The sequence below is a fragment of the Lynx rufus genome, unplaced genomic scaffold (assembly GCF_022079265.1).
Source record: "Lynx rufus isolate CCGP_SWC_20201006 ecotype Redwood Valley unplaced genomic scaffold, mLynRuf1.p SCAF_5, whole genome shotgun sequence".
In the NCBI taxonomy this organism is placed as follows: Eukaryota; Metazoa; Chordata; class Mammalia; order Carnivora; family Felidae; genus Lynx; species Lynx rufus.
Genome location: NW_025814867.1, coordinates 37,937,793 through 37,956,684, shown reverse-complemented (window position 1 = coordinate 37,956,684; position 18,892 = coordinate 37,937,793). Strand labels below are relative to the sequence as shown.

Here is an 18,892-nt window from a genome sequence, read left to right as displayed (position 1 = left end):
TTATAATTGTTAGCTCTTCCTGATGGATAGACCCTGTAACTATTATATAATGTCCTTCTTCATCTCTTGTTACAGCCTTTAATTTAAAGTCTAGTTTGTCTGATATAAGTATGGCTACTCCAGCTTTCTTCTGGCTTCCAGTAGCATGATAAATAGTTCTCCATCCCCTCACTCTGAATCTAAAGGTGTCCTCAGGTCTAAAATGAGTCTCTTGTAGACGGCAAATAGATGGGTCTTGTTTTTTTATCCATTCTGATACCCTATGTCTTTTGGTTGGCGCATTTAATCCATTTACATTCAGTGTTATTATAGAAAGATACGGGTTTAGAGTCATTGTGATGTCTGTATGTTTTATGCTTGTAGTGATGTCTCTGGTACTTTGTCTCACAGGGTCCCCCTTAGGATCTCTTGTAGGGCTGGTTTAGTGGTGACAAATTCCTTCAGTTTTTGTTTGTTTGGGAAGACCTTTATCTCTCCTTCTATTCTAAATGACAGATTTGCTGGATAAAGGATTCTCGGCTGCATATTTTTGCTGTCTAGCACCCTGAAAATCTCGTGCCAATTCTTTCTGGCCTGCCAAGTTTCAAAAGAGAGATCAGTCACGAGTCTTATAGGTCTCCCTTTATATGTGAGGGCACGTTTACCCCTTGCTGCTTTCAGAATTTTCTCTTTATCCTTGTATTTTGCCAGTTTCACTATGATATGTCGTGCAGAAGATCGATTCAAGTTACGTCTGAAGGGAGTTCTCTGTGCCTCTTGGATTTCAATGCCTTTTTCCTTCCCCAGTTCAGGGAAGTTCTCAGCTATTATTTCTTCAAGTACCCCTTCAGCACCTTTCCCTCTCTCTTCCTCCTCTGGGATACCAATTATGCGTATATTATTTCTTTTTAGTGTATCACTTAGTTCTCTAATTTTCCCCTCATACTCCTGGATTTTTTTATCTCTCTTTTTCTCAGCTTCCTCTTTTTCCATAACTTTATCTTCTAGTTCACCTATTCTCTCCTCTGCCTCTTCCATCCGAGCCGTGGTGGTTTGCATTTTGTTTTGCATTTCCTTTAAAGCGTTTTTCAGCTCCTCGTGACTGTTCCTTAGTCCCTTGATCTCTGTAGCAAGAGATTCTCTGCTGTCCTGTATGCTGTTTTCCAGCCCAGCGATTAATTTTATGACTATTATTCTAAATTCACTTTCTGTTATATTATTTAAATCCTTTTTGATCAGCTCATTAGCTGTTGTTATTTCCTGGAGATTCTTCTGAGCGGAATTCTTCTGCTTGGTCATTTTGGATAGTCCCTGGTGTGGTGAGGGCCTGCAGGGCACTTCCCCTGTGCTGTGGTGTATAACTGGAGTTGGTGGGCGGGGCCGCAGTCCGACCTGATGTCTGCCCCCAGCCCACCGCTGGGGCCACAGTCAGACTGGTGTGTGCCTTCTCTTCCCCTCTCCTAGGGGCGGGATTCACTGTGGGGTGGCGTGGCCTGTCTGGGCTACTTGCACACTGCCAGGCTTGTGATGCTGGGGATCTGGCGTATTAGCTGGGGTGGGAAGGCAAGGTGCACGGCGGCCGGGGGGGGGGGGCAGGCTTAGCTCGCTTCTCCTTAGGTGATCCACTTCAGGAGGGGCCCTGTGGCAGCCGGAGGGAGTCAGATCTGCTGCCGGAGGTTTGGCTCCGCAGAAGCACAGAGTTGGGTGTTTGCGCGGAGCGAGCAATTTCCCTGGCCGGAGCCGGTTCCCTTTGGGATTTTGGCTGGGGGATGGGCGGGGGAGATGGCGCTGGCGAGCGCCTTTGTTCCCCGCCAAACTGAGCTCTGTCGTCCGGGGGCTCCGCAGCTCACCCTCCCTTTGTCCTCCAGCCTTCCCGCTTTCCGAGCAGAGCTGTTAACTTATGACCTCCCAGACGCTAAGTCGCGCTTGCTGTCGGAACACAGTCCGTCAGGCCCCTCCGCTTTTGCAAGCCGGACTCGGGGGCTCTGCTTGGCTGGCGAGCCGCCCCTCCGCCCCGGCTCCCTCCCGCCAGTCCGTGGAGCGCGCACCGCCTCGCCGCCCTTCCTACCCTCTTCCGTGGGCCTCTCGTCTGCAGTTGGGTCCGGTGACTCCGTTCTGCTAATCCTCTGGTGGTTTTCTGGGTTATTTAGGCAGGTGTAGGTGGATTCTAAGTGATCAGCAGGACGCGCGGCGAGCCCAGTGTCCTCCTAAGCCGCCATCTTCCCAGAATCCCCGGTATTTTTCATTTTAAACTCATTTTTTCAATTTAAATTCATTTATATTGTTTGATAATATTAAGAATTTTTAATACATACAAATTGGCTAAAACTTGAACATTACTATACCCAAACTTGACTCTGCAGCCAAATGTGTTAGAGAAAGGCCCATTTCTAAGCTCTTAGCAAAGGTGTTCCTTCTGTATTTTTTTCCTGTTGCTGCTATAACAAATTACCACCTAGTGGCTTAAAACAATACATGTATTTTCTTACAGTTCTGGAGGTCAGAAGTCTGAAATCCCTTGCACTGAGCTAAAGTTAAGCTGTCAGCAAGGCTGTTTCCTTCTGGAAGCTCTGAGGGGAGAATCAGTTTCTATGCCTATTTCAGTTTCAAGAAACTGCTGCATTTCTTGGCTGTGGTTCCTCCTCCGTCTTCAAAGCACATCACTCCTGTCTCTCCTTCTGTCATCGTATTGCCTTGTCCTCTTCTGGAGTCAAACCTCTCTCTTCTAAGATACCTGTGGTTACATTTAGGGCCCAAGTAGACAATCCAGGATACTCTTTCCTTCTCAAGATCCTTAACTTGATCACACCTGCAATGTCCCTTCGCACATAAGGTAACATATTCACACGTTCAAGGGATTAGGATGCGGACATCTTGGGGTGCCATTATCAGCCTACCACACCCTCCTTTATTCCAAGCCAGTCTTTTCATCTGTATCCTCCATCTGACCTCCTCCTTTTCTCCCTTGAAATTTCCCTCTACCTAGTAGCCCTGTTTTTTTCTCCATCATCTCCATCTTTAGCCTCTGCCTTTATTATTTGTTTCCCATAGCCAAAAATTTAAGTTCTCCTGAATTAAGGGGAAGAAAAGTAACCCTTTCTTGACCCCCTATCCTGCTGTAGCTTTTTCTACCATGTCTCTCCTTGTCTTTATATCCAAGTATTTAAAAAAAAATTTCAAATTTCATCTCCTAGCGATATGGAAAATAAGATAGCCTTTAAAATCCTACCACAACAAATACCAAACAGTGTTCCTAAGTTAAAAAAAATTTTTTTAAGCATTGCTCAGTTGGTAAAAAAAAAAAAAAAAAAGAGAAATCATCAGAGGGCAAAAATGTTGAAAAGCCCAACAGTGCTTGGGTGGCTCAGTCGGTTAAGTGTCCCAACTCTTGATTTCAGCTCAGGTCATGATGTCACAGTTTGTGGGATCAAGCCCCTTGTCAGGCTCTGTGCTGACAGTGTAGAACCTGCTTGGGATTCTCTCTCCCTCTCTGCCCCTCCCCACATGTGCGCATACTTGCTTTCTCTCTCTCTCTAAAAATAAATAAACATGGAAAAACTATTAGCAAGTCATATCTAACAATGTATAGAAAATGCTGTTTGACCAGGAATTCAAGATTGGTTTGAACTTAGAAAAGCTATTAATATAATTTAATTACCAGATTAAAGTATGATTTTTAGATTTATATTTTTATTTGTTGGAAACAATTTATTCAAGAATATATTTTCTTAAATAGCTTGAATAGAAGTTTATTAATATTATTTTAATAGCAACAGAAATACAAAATACTCAAGAATAAATCTAATAATTGTGTGCAAGCCCTGAAAAGAGAAAATTATAAAACCTTACTAAAAGGTATTTTAAAAAACCTCAGTAAATAGAGCTGTATACCGTTCTCGTGAATAGGAAAAATCAATGTCATTTAAAAATAACAAAATTGGTTTTTCATTAAACCTGATAGCCTGATTCTGAAATGTTCATGGAATTGCAAGGGAGTTGGGGATGGGGGCAAAACTAAGACAGTTCTGAAGGAGAACTTGGCAGGGGGATTTGCCTTACGTGATGGAGCCATATCAGAAAGCTGTTGTATTTAAGACAATATGGTTTTAACAGAGATTGACAAATGGACTAATGAAAATGCCAAAGAGAGGCCAGACACATCCACACATGTCTGCACATGGGGCACATCGCAGAGAGCCACAGGTCAGCTGGTAAAAAATGGCCTCATTGAAAAATGAGGCAGGAACAAATTGTTTTCATATGGGAAAAATGAATGACACACACATACACACAGAACCACAACTACAGATGCATTGGAACCTTAAATGAGAATTTCTGCTCGTTAAAATACACCTTAAAGAGGGAAAAGAGAAGGCACAAAACAGAAACAGGTATTTGTAACATATTTGACAAAGACCCCTAGGTCCAGAATATATCAAGAAATTCTAAAAATTACTTAAGGAAAGACAACTCAATAGAAAAAAGAAATGGGCAAGAGACATGACAAGACATTCCCAAAGGAAGAAAGCTGCACAGTGAATAAATCTTTATAAAGAGTGTAAATTGGCACAACAACTTTGGAAATCACCTTGGCATTATCTAGTAAAGTTGAAGATGGGCATGTATCCTGTGACTTAGCAGAGAACATGTACACTACCCTCCTGGGGTGCCCACTAACGTTACTTTTGCCCATGTGTACCACAAGACATACACAAGAGTATTCTTAGCGATATTGTTTGTAATGGGGGGGGGCAGAGGAAATAGCCTAATATTTATCAACAAGAGAATAGTTCACACTATGCAGCAGTGAAAACAGTGGATGAATCTCACAGTTATAATGCTGAGTGTGAAAAAAAAATAACAGAAAAATGCACACCATACAATGTGTGCACACCTTTCATTTATATGAAGTTTATAAATTTTTTTTTAATGTTTATTTATTTTTGAGAGAGACAGAGATGGAATGCAAGTGGGTTGGGGCAGAGAGAGAGGGAGGCACAGAATCCGAAGCAGGCTCCAGGCTCCGAGCTGTCAGCACAGAGCCCAACGCGGGGCTCGAACTCACAAGCTGTGAGATCATGACCTGAGCCGAAGTCGGACGCTCAACCGACTGAGCCACCCAGGCACCCCAATTTATATGAAGTTTAAAAGCATGCTTAGTGATGCATATTTATTGGTAAATCTGTCGGTAAAGAAAAGGAGAAACATAGAATCCAGCATAGTGATAGCATCCATGCAGGTGGGGAGGGGGTCACAAAGTGGGGGCTCCTTGCTTCTGAGGAGTTTGTCTGGAGTAGCTCGACAGCCAGTCCTCCAACTAACACTTTTACCAGAGGAATATTTTTTTCATAGAGTACTTCTGGGATGGGGCAGTGCAGAAAATGAGAAAACCTATTTGGGGGACTTTTCCCCTGTTAAAAGTCTGAAGAGAAGGAGGAGTGCTGTGGTTGGTGAGATCACTTCATCATCCCTGTGTCGGGTTCAGTGCAGTATCAACACCATTGAATTCAGTTCAGAAACACTCATTAAGCCTCAGCCATGTGGTGGGCACTGTGTTAGGTAGCTGGAATACAACAATAAATAAAAAACAAAGATAATTGGTAGGAGGGATGAAACGATGCAGATAGTTAAAATGGCAAAGGAATATGCCAGGTACGTTTCTGACAAGGAGTCCTTTGGTCCAATCAGCACAAATGGTGGGGTCAGGAGAAGCTTTTTGAAGGAGATTGTGCCTCTTGAAGCTTAGTCTTGAAGGAAGAGTTGGCATTGGTCATAAGCAGAAGGGAGGACATACTCATTCCAAGTAGAAGACACTCCATCAATAGAGATAACACAGGGGAGGCCTATGCTATTCTGGAGCCCAAACCTTGAGTTGGAGCCTAGAGAGGCAGGAGCACTGAACTGGGTTCCACATCTTACAGACAGGGGAGCCTTTCAAATACATTTAGTCAGGAAATGGCGGGACCAGTGCCTTAGAATCCCCATCCTTGACATGAGCAGAGAGTCTGGTTAGAAGGCTGTGGCGGGAGATCCAGGTAAAGTCAAGGAGGTGGGGAAGGATGAGGAGATGAGGAAGGATGGTAGAGATGGAGAGGAGGATGTGGATCAAGAAATATTTAGGCAAGATTGGCAGGACATGGCGGTTGACTAGCTGTAGTGGTTGAAGACGACGACGACTGTGGGATGACAAAGCAGAGACAGTGAACACAGCCAGCTTTGTAAGACCAAAGAGCATCTTCCATCCCTTCCCAGGATCTGCCAGTATGGAATGAATCCAAGGAAGAGTTCCTCTTGCCTTTCTGGTGGTTTGTTACATTAATTTGTGGATGCACACATAGCCCTCAGAACATTTATGGCACTGTGATTCTGTCATATTCATGCTAGACTAGCTCAGTAGCAGCATAACAAAAATGTCTGTTACTACAATACTCTTCCTTGAGAAAATTTAATTTCCAATTTGATGCTCCCAAGATTAGTTCATAGAAAAGACATTAGATGATCACTATAATTATAATATCATGCCCAGAAGGCTGACCTGATGAGGTCTTAAGGTTTCCTTTGCTGCATATAACAAGTGCTTTTTGTAATTTTATCATGTAAACAAGTTTAACATATTTTTTTTTGTAATTGTGGCTGGGAATTGTGTTTCATACATATTGTTTATATTTATTGAATGGAATATGTTTTCAAAAGCAAGACAGAATGTTTCTGATAAAGGCTTGATTCTCAGAAGCATTATTTAAATGATCTCGGTCACTCTTGTGACCAGAATGCTAAATGTAGGTCACGAAGCTCAGTCTTGGCTTCATCCCATCCCTTGGCTCAGAAGGTAATTAATAGCCTTCAGGACAGAAAAGATCCTGCAGTTTTTCTAACTGGTTTGGTCAAGTACAGATCTACCTCCTCACCCCCAACCATCCCCACTCAAAGTAGCTGACAGGTGGGAAAAAAAATTAAGTTGCCCCATTATTTGCTGTCCATGATGCCTACAAAGTGGTTTGGCTGTGGCGCCTGGGTGGCTCAGTCGGTTGCACGTCTGACTTCGGCTCAGGTCATGATGCCATGGTTCGTGGGTTAGAGCCCCACATTGGGCTCTGTGCTGACAGCTCAGAGCCTGGAGCCTGCTTCAGATTCTGTGTGTCCCTCTCTCTCTGCCCCTCCCCTGCTCATACTCTGTCTCTCTCTGTCTCTCAAAAATAAATAAATGAAAAAAAAAATTTTCAAAGTGGTTTGGCTGAGAAGATGCCTCAAAAAAGAGTTTAGTCAAACCACTAATTACCTCAATTAAATAACTTGTTTAGTTTTTCCCACTTCTGAATTAAATAGTCTTAAATAGTCTGAATTAAATAGAATTAGCCAAACAGCATTTTTTAACCATTGCTTAAATAATAATAGAGAAGGCTTAAATGAAACTATTTTATATGATAGTTATTCCCTAAGACTTAGGAGTGCTTTTGAGCCTCAGTTATTATCGCCACTAAATCTTTAGTACCAGCTAACCAGCAAGTCCCTAAAATAGCTTTCAAATTAAGAGTTCTTTAATGATGTCATTCATAACCACCAAAGCAATCACTTTCTCTTTCAACTTCACAGCATTCTGCTACTGAGATTATAAAACAGAAACGTTTCCATTTCAGGCCTGCCTAAGAGCTCTCATTAAAAATGAAATGGAAGTCACGTTAAACCCTACATGGCTTTCTTATCCCCTGGTGACCAGCCCACCAAAATGATCCCTCTGGCTGTGTCTTCACAATGCATGGGAATTCATTTATGACATTTCTCCATCTGACTCTCTATGGCCAGCATCCCTAGTTCCCCAGGCCAGCTCAAATCCAGAGTCTTTTTTTAATTTTTTTTTTCAACGTTTATTTATTTTTGGGACAGAGAGAGACAGAGCATGAACGGGGGAGGGGCAGAGAGAGAGGGAGACACAGAATCGGAAACAGGCTCCAGGCTCTGAGCCATCAGCCCAGAGCCCGACGCGGGGCTGGAACTCACGGACCGCGAGATCGTGACCTGGCTGAAGTCGGACGCTTAACCGACTGCGCCACCCAGGCGCCCCTCAAATCCAGAGTCTTAATTAAAAGAAGCTGTGTGGTTCCCAAGTCAGGCCAGACTCTAAGGTGCTTGTGAAGAACCAGCCACAGTTTCAGTGTTTACACCGGTCTCAATGTCTAGCACAGTCTCTTTGGTCACCTGGTCCTACGTTCAAATTCTGACTCCCCTACATGCTAGCTGTAGGGCCTTGGGTAAATCACTTGAACTCTCTGAACTTCACTGGCTTATTCTGTTAGAAAGTGAATAACAGTGCCGATCTGAACACTCGTAAATGTTAGCTATTTAGCATTATTTCTGAGCACATTGAGACTTTCACCTTTTGAAGTATCTTAACTTTTACTTTTAAACATATAGTGATCTATTGTCAAATGGAAAGCTAGGATTCTACAATTCAGAGAGGTGCCACTTAAAAAATTTTTTTAATGTTTTTCTTCTTTTAGGCCAATTGTATCTGAGAGAAATGAACTTCTCATTCAGTTTTTATCAGACTTAAGTTTAACTGCAGATGGATTTATTGGTCACTACAAATTCAGGCCGAAAAAATTGCCTACAACTACAGTACCACCTGTTACCACCACATTCCCTGTAACTACGGGTAAGTTTTTCTGTTTTGATGTTTGTGCACACACCTCAGGAGTATAAGAAAAATTCTTTTGAAGTAGAAAAAAAAAAATTAAAACAAAGATACTTGAAACTAAACTAAGTTAAATAAAATGAAAACTTATCTAAGAGAATAATATAACTCCATTAATGAAAAAGTGTAAGGTGTAAAAATGTTTATAAGCTAATAATTTTTAAGAGTCATGTAAGAAAATTATGACCACTTAAAAATTACTAGGAACCCTATTATAGGCACAGATCATTATAAACCCAGTTTTTCTTTTCTGGTACCTCTAAAGTTATGGCTTTTTTTTTTTTATTACATAGAATTGTAGTATTTAAAATTAAAGTTCTAGGGCCTTGATACCTGCCTGTTTTCACATGTGCCAGTTTTTTGGTTTGGGTTTTATTGTGTATGCATATGTTGTTGTTTTTCTCGCTTCACTCTAAAATGTGTTATACAAAATACTTCTTTTTTTCCCCCAAACTGGGGTAAATTGGTATTATAGAAGCCAATTGGGAAACTGGTCTGGAGCATAACCTAAGAAATGGAGAGACAAGAGTGTATCCCTATACTAAGTCTCCATTCACTGAGATTTCAGGCCTCAGATCTCAAAATCTAAATCTGAGAGAAAGAAAAAAGTGGGAATGAAGGATCTGCAGTTAAGATACAAAATAGTTTGAAATGAGCCCAGCTTTTATAGCCTGCCATTCTCTGCTTGCACCCCTGGTAGGGCTGACCTGAGTATAGGCACTTGTAGAAGAGCTGATTTTTCTGAGTGCTCCCCAAGTATGCCACCTTGTGGCCTAGACATGTACTGCTATATTACAGCAGTATTTCTCATTTCTTCAGCTCATCTCAGTGGAACCTGGTGTCCTTATTCTTTCCATTGAATTATCTGGCAGCACCGTGCTGCTAGTGGCTCCCTAGATTTTATCTCCAGTCCTAAACCTCTGAAATTGCCAACATGGATTTATAATGATCTCCTAGGGTTTTGTTGACTGCTAAGCATTTAAATTAAAACCTATCAAAATCAACTTGTTTTTATTACACTATTTTGTGCATCAAATCTGCTTCTCCGCCTGTTTTCCCAAGCAGGGTCCACAGCATCAGTAGCCACACTCTTAAGTCATCTTTGAGTTCCTCTATCTTACCTCCCCACTGCATGCCTCCCACCACACACACAAAGCAGACCATGTCTCCCACCTGAATTCATTGTCTACACCTGTGCTATCCAATATGGTAGCCACTATTGAACCCTTGAGATGTGGCTAGTGATACTGAGGAATTAAATTTTAATTTAATTATTTTTAAGAAGCCTCATGTGGCAAGTGGCTACCGTATCGGGCAGCCCAGGAGCCAGACTCCTTCATGACATATATAAGACCCTTCATGAACTCTTTGTGCCTAGCTTCTCTTTCTAGTTCCATCTTTAGGCCCTACCACCTCTCTCCTTATGCTTCTAAGTATTTTGGTATTTTATCCTAAGTGTGGGGGCAACTGTTGATGGATTTAAACAAAGTTCAGGATCAGATTCCCACTTCATGAAGATAGCTCTGGCCAGTTGTGAGGTGAATGGATAGTAGGGTCAAGACAATCAGGTTCTCGTGGTTGTCCAGGTGAACTGTGCTGTGACAGAAATACACAGAGTCCAGAAATTCTGACTGTTGTGCAAGTGAGGAGCGTTGGAAGATATTAACAGGTCTTTAATTAGTGATTATTGGTACTAGACAGATCAGGGAGGTGTGAATCATGCCTCTCAAGTCTCTGGTTTGCACAATTCGGGGGAAGGTGTGACCTTTCACTGAAGCAGAGAAAGGGGTTTAGGGGTAGAATCATAAGTTAAGCTGTGGCGTGTTGGGTCTGATGTGTCTGTGAGACACTCAAGTGGAGTAATCATGTCCAATTCGATCTATGGCCTCTAGAAGAGATTTCAGCAAGAGATTTAAATTTGAGAATCATCAACATACATGTGGTTGACACTGTGATCCAAAATGAGATCACCTAGGGAGAGGTTAGAAGTGAAAGGACAAGGGCTGCTGGAATTCAGTCTCTAGAAACCTCAACTTTTTAAAAAGAAGGATATACTGGCAAAAGAGACTGAAAAGATAGGAGCTGGAACAAGAGACATCTACACTGGATGTTAGGATGTGTGAATTTGAAAGCTTGGTGATGAAAGACTAATGGGACAACGTGTGAACCTGGGACTGGGTGATGGAGACAGAGCCGAGGGAAAGTCTGGGAAGGATGGAGCCGTGGCACTGGGAGGAGGGAACGCCCACCGAGATGGTCGCAGGTGCACTTGAAGAGGAAGGCTGAGGACCAGATGCCATGCCAGGAGTGCAGGGAGAGAGCAGACAGGGAGGTGACAAGGGTCAGGGTGCTCTAGTGATGACTTAAAGGCAGGAGAGCAGGGATCTACAGAAGGAGGAGAAGGAGCAGGGTGGGACTGCCACCCAGCTTCCAGATTGACATTCTGGGATTTAGAAGAGCTGGTTTCCAGTGTCCACTGAAAGGATGTTCTTTCATCAGAGAGGGAGAAACACTAGCACCACTACTTTTTGACTCCAGTAATTAGGTAAATTTAGGTCCCCAACTTCTGGAGCAGTGTTCCCTCTAAATGTTTTCTGAACTCTTTGCCTTAAAAAAAAAGTATACACATACACACACATGCTATTCTATGTATTTTAACATTAAATTGTACATATTTTAATACTGTGATCCACTTGAGATCCTTTTTGGAGTTAAGTATGGGTACAAAGTAAGAGTAAATCAATAATAAATTCAGAGAAGAGTTCACAGAAACATATTAGAAGGGCAGTGTTACAGCTGCAAATTCTTGCCCAACAAGTACAATTCTGTTACAGCTGTTCTGTTTAGTTCTTCCTAGCATATTGCCACATATAAGTGAATAATTAGCAAATATTTTAGAAACATTTTTATTGATAATAATGGGAATTAAATATTTTCATTTTGGGGGCGCCTGGGTGGCTCAGTCGGGTAAGCGTCCGACTTCACTTCAGGTCACGATCTCGGGGTCCATGAGTTCGAGCCCCGTGTCGGGCTCTGGGCTGATGGCTCAGAGCCTGGAGCCTGCTTCCGATTCTGTGTCTCCCTCTCTCTCTGCCCCTCCCCCGTTCATGCTCTGTCTCTCTCTGTATCAAAAATAAACAAACATTAAAAAAAAATTTAAATATTTTCATTTTGGTAACCCACAGTTTCTCCACCTTGGCAATATTTACATTTTGGGCCAGATAATTCTTTGCTGTTGGGGGCTGCCCTGTTTATTGTAGGGTATTTAACAGCATCCCTTGTATCTCCCACTAGATGCCAGTAGCAGCCCCTAGTTGTGACAAAAAATATTTCTAGACATGGCAAAACATCACCCAAGGGGAGGAATCACCTTTGCTGGAGAACTACTCTGTGTATCTACTTTTATTTTTAAATTAGTCTACTTCCCAGTTCTTAAATGCTTATAGGCAATGGCAGACTCAAAATAGATGTATAGTGATGGGTTGCAGCTCATTACAGGTATAATACACTTTACACAGTTTCTAAAACCTTGTACTACCCACATTTGGGCAGGTGCCTATGTTAAAGGCACTGAGAAAACTCCCTCCATCCTCAGGGGGAGCACCATTGGATTCCTTTTGTAAAGTGAAGAATTAACCTACATTTTCTGAGTTCATATTTTTTGCACTGGGTTTTTCTAAGCAGGGTGCAAGGAAGCTATATCTATTTTTGGTTAGTGTTATGTATAAAGAAAGAAGAAAAGAGGGCAAAATGTGGGTTATCTTTGATCTCTGGTTTCAAATTCAGCAGAGAGTATTGAGTTACCCTGAGGAAATGAGAACAGTAGTTAGTACCATAAAGAATTTCTTTTGAATGTAATTACTCCATTGCAATGATGGATTGATGGCTCAGGGAAATAAATAGGAATTTTAAGTAGATTCAGGTCTAAACACCAATTGCAATTGAATTCATTTTCCTGAATCTTAATGTCTTTCTTCTTTGAATTAAGGTTTAAAACCCACCGTGGCCTTGTGTCAACAAAAGTGTAGACGGACGGGGACTCTGGAGAGCAATTATTGTTCCAGTAACTTTGGTAAGAAATAAAATCGGGCCTTTTCTCTTTAATCAGAAACTTGAGACCGCATGCTTAGTCTCAAAGGAATTGCCCTGAATGTGATGGTAAAGGGTTAGTTACACTCTTCATTCACCCACGAAAATGTTTTCCTGTTCACTAAGGTATAGTTGGCTAGTGTTGTTCAAAGTGTTAGATTTCACAACTGAGAAAAATATGTATACAGAAAATATGCTTTTTTTCACATAAACTTAATAATTTGACTCTTGGAATAGGATACTGCTACTCTGTGTATTCTGGCTGGCTCAGTATTCCTGAAAAACCCTGTGTACTTTTTTTCCTCACATATTTTTCATGGAATATTTTTTCACACATCTGTAATTCCACTTACGTAAATTAGAAACATATCCAGGCTGGCCTTTTTCAGAAGAAATTCACGTATTTCCTCTGTAGTGTCCTTCCAGAGTACTAAATTGAAACTTGGGTATCTGAAATCTATTTGGAAATGCTTACAAATTGGAACTGAGGAGATATTATCTAATGACTTAGAATTTCTCAGAGCTTTTTCCAATTGTAAAAACCACTTAAGAGCAAGAGATACCAAATTTAATTATGTTGGTTATTTTTTAAAGGAACATTTAAGAAAAGTCTTATCAGGAAAAGGAAGTTGCTAAAGCCTAAATAGGTTACACCCACAACCGAGAGTCTCCCAAAAGAGGCTTGCTTTTTCTGTGCCTTTTAAATGGTAACTGTCTACAGTCCAGACAAACTATTCTAATTGAGGGTGTGAGGCACTGAAGAATCTAGGGCCCTAGATCTTACTGGAGTTTGCATGCTGCAATTCAAATAACAGGCATGAAAATGAAAACAAATTGCTGTCACATCCAGGTTAGTCTTCTGTGGGAGGTGCTTAAGGAAATCTCCCCCTCTATATCCTTTGGAGCCACCAGATTCCACTTGGCTATAGATTTAACAATTATCACCAGGAATCAAAGTAAGGCATAATAAGAATTCTGAACTTTGCACACTACATGAGCAGCAGCTTCTCACTTTATCCTGAAAGTGAGAACATGTCAGCCAAGTCCAAACTTTGACTTATTCCATTGTGACTCTCTTCTGTGGCAAAATGACCAACTACTAACACCAGTGGCCCATTGGTTCTCAGCCTGCATTGCTAACACTCCCCAAGGAGCAGTTTTGGCACAATAACTGGGGGGGGGGGGTGCTACTGGTTTTTCTGGGGAGGGACAGGGCTCATAAAACAGTCTCAGTGCCAAGTCCTACACCACATGGAATTGTCACCCACAAAATGCCAAAAGCATGCCTTTGAGAAACAGCATCTTTCCTTCTGTGCCTCCAGAATGAGACTCTTTCCTCTTACATCACCGTGGAATAAAGAGTGAGTTACATAATGAAAAGCAACTGAATTTTGTTAGGTGTTTTTGTTTTTGTTTATAAGCAAGAAAATGTTTTGTTATACCTCAGCTGTATACTTTGATTTGTTAAATGAAATAAACAAGGTGGATAAGAAAGAATGTGAAAGACCCAGAAACAGATACTGATAACTAGAGATGGGGACCCATGGGATGAACCAAAGTTCAAGGAGAGAGGACAGTTGAAGAGAGGGGTGAGGGGAAAGACACAGAAAGGTAGGCACTCAACTACACAGACACAAAGACCCAGATCTTTGTAGCTCAAACCCCTAGCATGCAACTGCTTAGTACGGTATTACCTCTAAAGATTCAAGGTCTTAATTGAGTATTCATAGGTAAAGGTTCATAAGCCTATGCCTTATTTGGTAAACGATCCCCATGTTGGATAAAACAGTGCAGAGAGCCCCTCTCAGCAGCAGAGTGCAATGCAGCAGGTAATTAGGTTTCTCTCCTAGGCATCAACACCTCACAACCTGGCTAACATTCCAGCTCCATGGCCTCTTTTTTTCAACCTGAATTTTGGTGACACATGTGCAGAATCACATTCAATAGCTCTATTAGGGCTTTCTCTTGAACATTAGAATGTTTCCTATCTGAAGCTTAGAAGAATGTAAAATTATTTTCAGTTCTGCTTACATTTTTGCTTTCACTGTCATAATATATCTAAATGTTTCCTTCTGCAGTACTGGCTGGCACTGTTATCACAACTGTCACCCGAGGTGGAAGTTTGCATGCCACAGTCTCGATCATCAACATCTATAAAGAGGGAAATCTGGCAATTCAGCAGGCTGGCAAGAACATGAGTGCCAAGGTCATCGTGGTCTGCAAGCAGTGCCCTCTCCTCAGAAGAGGTAGGGAGGAAAACATTAGTTGTTCTTTAGGGAAGCTCAGGGACAGAGAAGGAAACAAGAGAGAGTGTGAGCAAGTCGTGGATCTTCCCCTGCCATGACTGGGGAAGTAAAATCAAGGCTAATGTGTTGTCCACTTCTGGTGTAGAAGGAAGGCCTTTGGAGTCCGGCAGAATTGGGCTCTAAGCCCAGTTCTTGTAACATGTGACAGAAGATGAGATAGTGGAAATGATGAATGAGTCCAAGAAGCATTTGAGGTTGGATCAATAGGGAACAGACAGAGAAGGAGCAGTTCAGGGGAAAGAGATTTTCAATTATTGCACTTAAGGTGCCAATACTATGTTTAGAGGAAAATATCCATCAAGGAACAAGAAATTCAGAGCTGAAGTTCAAAAGAGAGAGGTATATATGGTCTAGAATTAAAGATTTGGGAATATTTGCAGATATAGGTTCATTAAATCCACACATGGAAATGAGTTTAAGAGAAATTATGGAAAAAGGAAAGTTAAAAAATGAAAAAAGTCCGGGGCGCCTGGGTGGCTCAGTTGATTGAGCGTCTGACTTTGGCTCATGTCCCGCATCGGGCTCTGGGCTGACAGCTCAGAGCCTGGAGACTGCTTAAGATTCTGTGTCTTCGGGGCGCCTGGGTGGCGCAGTCGGTTAAGCGTCCGACTTCAGCCAGGTCACGATCTCGCGGTCTGTGAGTTCGAGCCCCGCATCAGGCTCTGGGCTGATGGCTCAGAGCCTGGAGCCTGTTTCCGATTCTGTGTCTCCCTCTCTCTCTGCCCCTCCCCCGTTCATGCTCTGTCTCTCTCTGTCCCAAAAATAAATAAACGTTGAAAAAAAAAAAAAAATTCTGTGTCTCCCTCTGCCCCTCCCCGCTCATGCTCAGTCTCTCTCTCTCTCTCTCAAAATAAATAAACATTAAAAAAAATTTTTTTTAATGGAAAAAGTCCAGAGCCAGAGGCAAGGAGCAAATGATTTTTTTTTAACAAGTTCTTTAACTTATAAAAGTAATGAATGTTCTATGGTTTTTTTTAAAAGTTTAGGTAAATAGAGAAGGATATAAAATAAAAAGTGAAGCCCTTTCCCTTTTCCCAGGGGTACCATGAAAAGTTCCCTCTAGAAAGTTTCTGTCTATAGAAAGCATGCAAGTACACACTTAGACAAATGAAGTCATGCTATACCTGTTCGACTACCACTCCCCCCCCCACCACATGATCTATAGACACCTTTCCATAAACAGCACATATAGATATTTCTCTCTCTTTGGAATGGTAATCATGTCTGGTATCCACTGTGTGGTATACCAAGATTTCTGTCTCCAATCTTAGCTGATGTGTTCCCTCAATCTTGTTACAAACTTCCCCCATAACTAAACCAAACCAATCCCTTCCCCCCCATACACACACACAATAGAAATGAAGAGAGAATATCCACTTTAACAATTCAGGTTGTTCAGAAAAGTCTGGAGGCTCACGGCTTCACATGGATCCTTCAGAGGGAATAGCAAAGGCTCTGTAAAAGATTAACACTTCTTCCCAGAACTGCAGGAACATCAGATAATGTACATGTAGACACTTACCGTAAGGTCTCATAATGATGCTAACAGTCTGGCCTTGAGGTGGCATCCACCTGCCCAGCCCTCCAAGCCTTCACAGGCTCAAGACCACTATGAGGACAATGTTAGCCCACAAAGGAAGATTATGCAAGAGAAAAAGGACACACGTATTTCTCTTAAGACATACAGGCGAAGAGGGAGAATAAAGGAGGGGGTAATACACTCTGCCTTTATGACATTTTTTCTCAGGCAGTATAAATCTTCAGAGTTGAATCCAACATACCTCAGCTTAGGGCCCAGTCTAGGCCTAACTTAGCCAGATACACTGTAATACAAAAAAACCGTATAACGGATAGAAATACTTCTTAGTACCTATTTGTTGTAAGGAACTATAAGAATGCAAAGAAATATATGATGCAACCATGCCCTCAGGAAACTTACATAGTACAAATACTTGAGATATTGAAAAAAGCTCAAGTCGACAACAGGAACATAAGACCGTGGATCATTAGTTGCCAAATGCTTGGGAAATCTAGAGTCATTATGGGATAATGACAGGCCATCTGAGGATGGCGTGTCAGGGAGCACCGAGGCCCCTTGAGGAAGGACAGCCTTTCACATGAACACAGCGCTAAATACCTCAGACCCACAGTCCTGCAGAGCAGGACATGGCTGGGCCTCATCGTTCCCTTCCATCTTTCTAGTGTTGGCAGAGCTGGAACACGTTCCTTACTGGAGTTTAGATTTTTTTTTTCTGAGAGGCTTATACCTGATTTTATCCTAGATAGAACAAATGTATAATTAACTATACCATTTCCAGATCATTTTATCTAGAGGTAAGTTATAGTCTAAGTTGTATCGAAACAGTACACAGAGAAAAAAATTATATATATATATATATATATATATATATATTTTTTTTTTTAGGTCTAAACTACATTATTATGGGCCAAGTGGGTGAAGATGGGCGAGGCAAAATCATGCCAAACAGCTTTATCATGATGTTCAAGACCAAGAATCAGAAGCTCCTGGATGCCTTGAAAAATAAGCAATGTTAACAGTGAACTGTGTCAGTTTAAGCTGCATTCTGTCATTGCCTTTGAAAGATCTGTATTTTTCTCAGTAGAACAAAAATCTTATATTAAACATTGAGCATTCAGAAAGATTTATTCTTCACATGATGTAGGTCTGAGACCTCCGATATCACTGATGGAAGTTCTTTGCCTGCACAGAGAGGAGCAGATACACGATTGAAAACCTGCAGACTTAGCGCGGTGATAGGAAACTGAATGTATTGAGCGTTGACAGTTTGGAAGCAGTTTATTTATACATCTCTGTAAAAGGATATTTTAGAAATGAGTTGTGTGAAGATGTAAAAAAGAGATTTTATAAGTGCAATATTTATAGTACTTGTTTTACCTTCAAGCATTTGCTCTGAGGTGTTATATTCTTCTCTTGCATTTTTTAAATCAATGCTTAATAAAATATTTTAAATGATTATATCACACCCATTAAAGTTGTTTTCATAGAATATTCCGTACTTTTTACATAATCAGTTTGGTATCAATTCACACTTTGCTGAAAGAGCATTCTAAGAACTTCAGGGACAAGATGGATAATGTAAGTAGACTATAATTCTCTGTAGAACCAGACAGTGTTAGAATGGTGTCCCTCAGGAATCCAGTGCAACTCCTTCATTTTGTAACAGAAAATTGAAGCTCGGGTATATTTGGTGACTTGTCTAGAGCACACATCTTCAAGAGAAAGAGTTGGCAACCAAGCTTAGGAGTCCTGACTCCAACCCAGTGCCCTCACTGCTCTAGAAGAGGCCCTCTCTACCCCAGAGGAACACCCTCTTATTCTGACTTTGCAGCATTTGGTCTTTGGTTTCCTAGTCTTTGGTCGTTTGATAGGACTTGAAATTAGAAGTGAACCCGGTGCCCCTGTCCTGTTCATCCCCAGGCAACTGGATCTGGGTATATCAACTCAGATGCTTTCTGCTATTGCCTTTAAAAAAATCTGTTTTGGGGCGCCTGGGTGGCGCAGTCGGTTAAGCGTCCGACATCAGCCAGGTCACGATCTCGCGGTCTGTGAGTTCGAGCCCCGCGTCGGGCTCTGGGCTGATGGCTCGGAGCCTGGAGCCTGTTTCCGATTCTGTGTCTCCCTCTCTCTCTGCCCCTCCCCCATTCATGCTCTGTCTCTCTCTGTCCCAAAAATAAATAAAAAACGTTAAAAAAATCTGTTTTCATTCAGTAGTGAAAGAGCCTTGAAAGGACTCCCCTCGTTTGCACCCAGATGTTTGAAACGCAGCTGTATCTGCAACAGCTC

General features: G+C 41.7%; 1 protein-coding gene across 2 annotated transcripts in view; it reads left to right on the top strand.

Moving 5' to 3' along the window:
• The window catches only part of PCOLCE2 (procollagen C-endopeptidase enhancer 2), a 69,428-nt gene extending 51,364 nt beyond the window's left edge, over window positions 1–18,064 (top strand). For both annotated transcript variants that reach the window (XM_047099343.1, XM_047099344.1), the window contains exons 6-9: window positions 8,478–8,632; window positions 12,660–12,743; window positions 14,839–15,006; window positions 17,492–18,064. In XM_047099343.1, coding sequence (XP_046955299.1) covers window positions 8,478–8,632; window positions 12,660–12,743; window positions 14,839–15,006; window positions 17,492–17,622 — 538 coding nt within the window. In that variant the 3' untranslated portion in view covers window positions 17,623–18,064. The remainder of the gene's footprint in view (window positions 1–8,477; window positions 8,633–12,659; window positions 12,744–14,838; window positions 15,007–17,491) is intronic.
• Window positions 18,065–18,892: the final 828 nt, after the last annotated feature.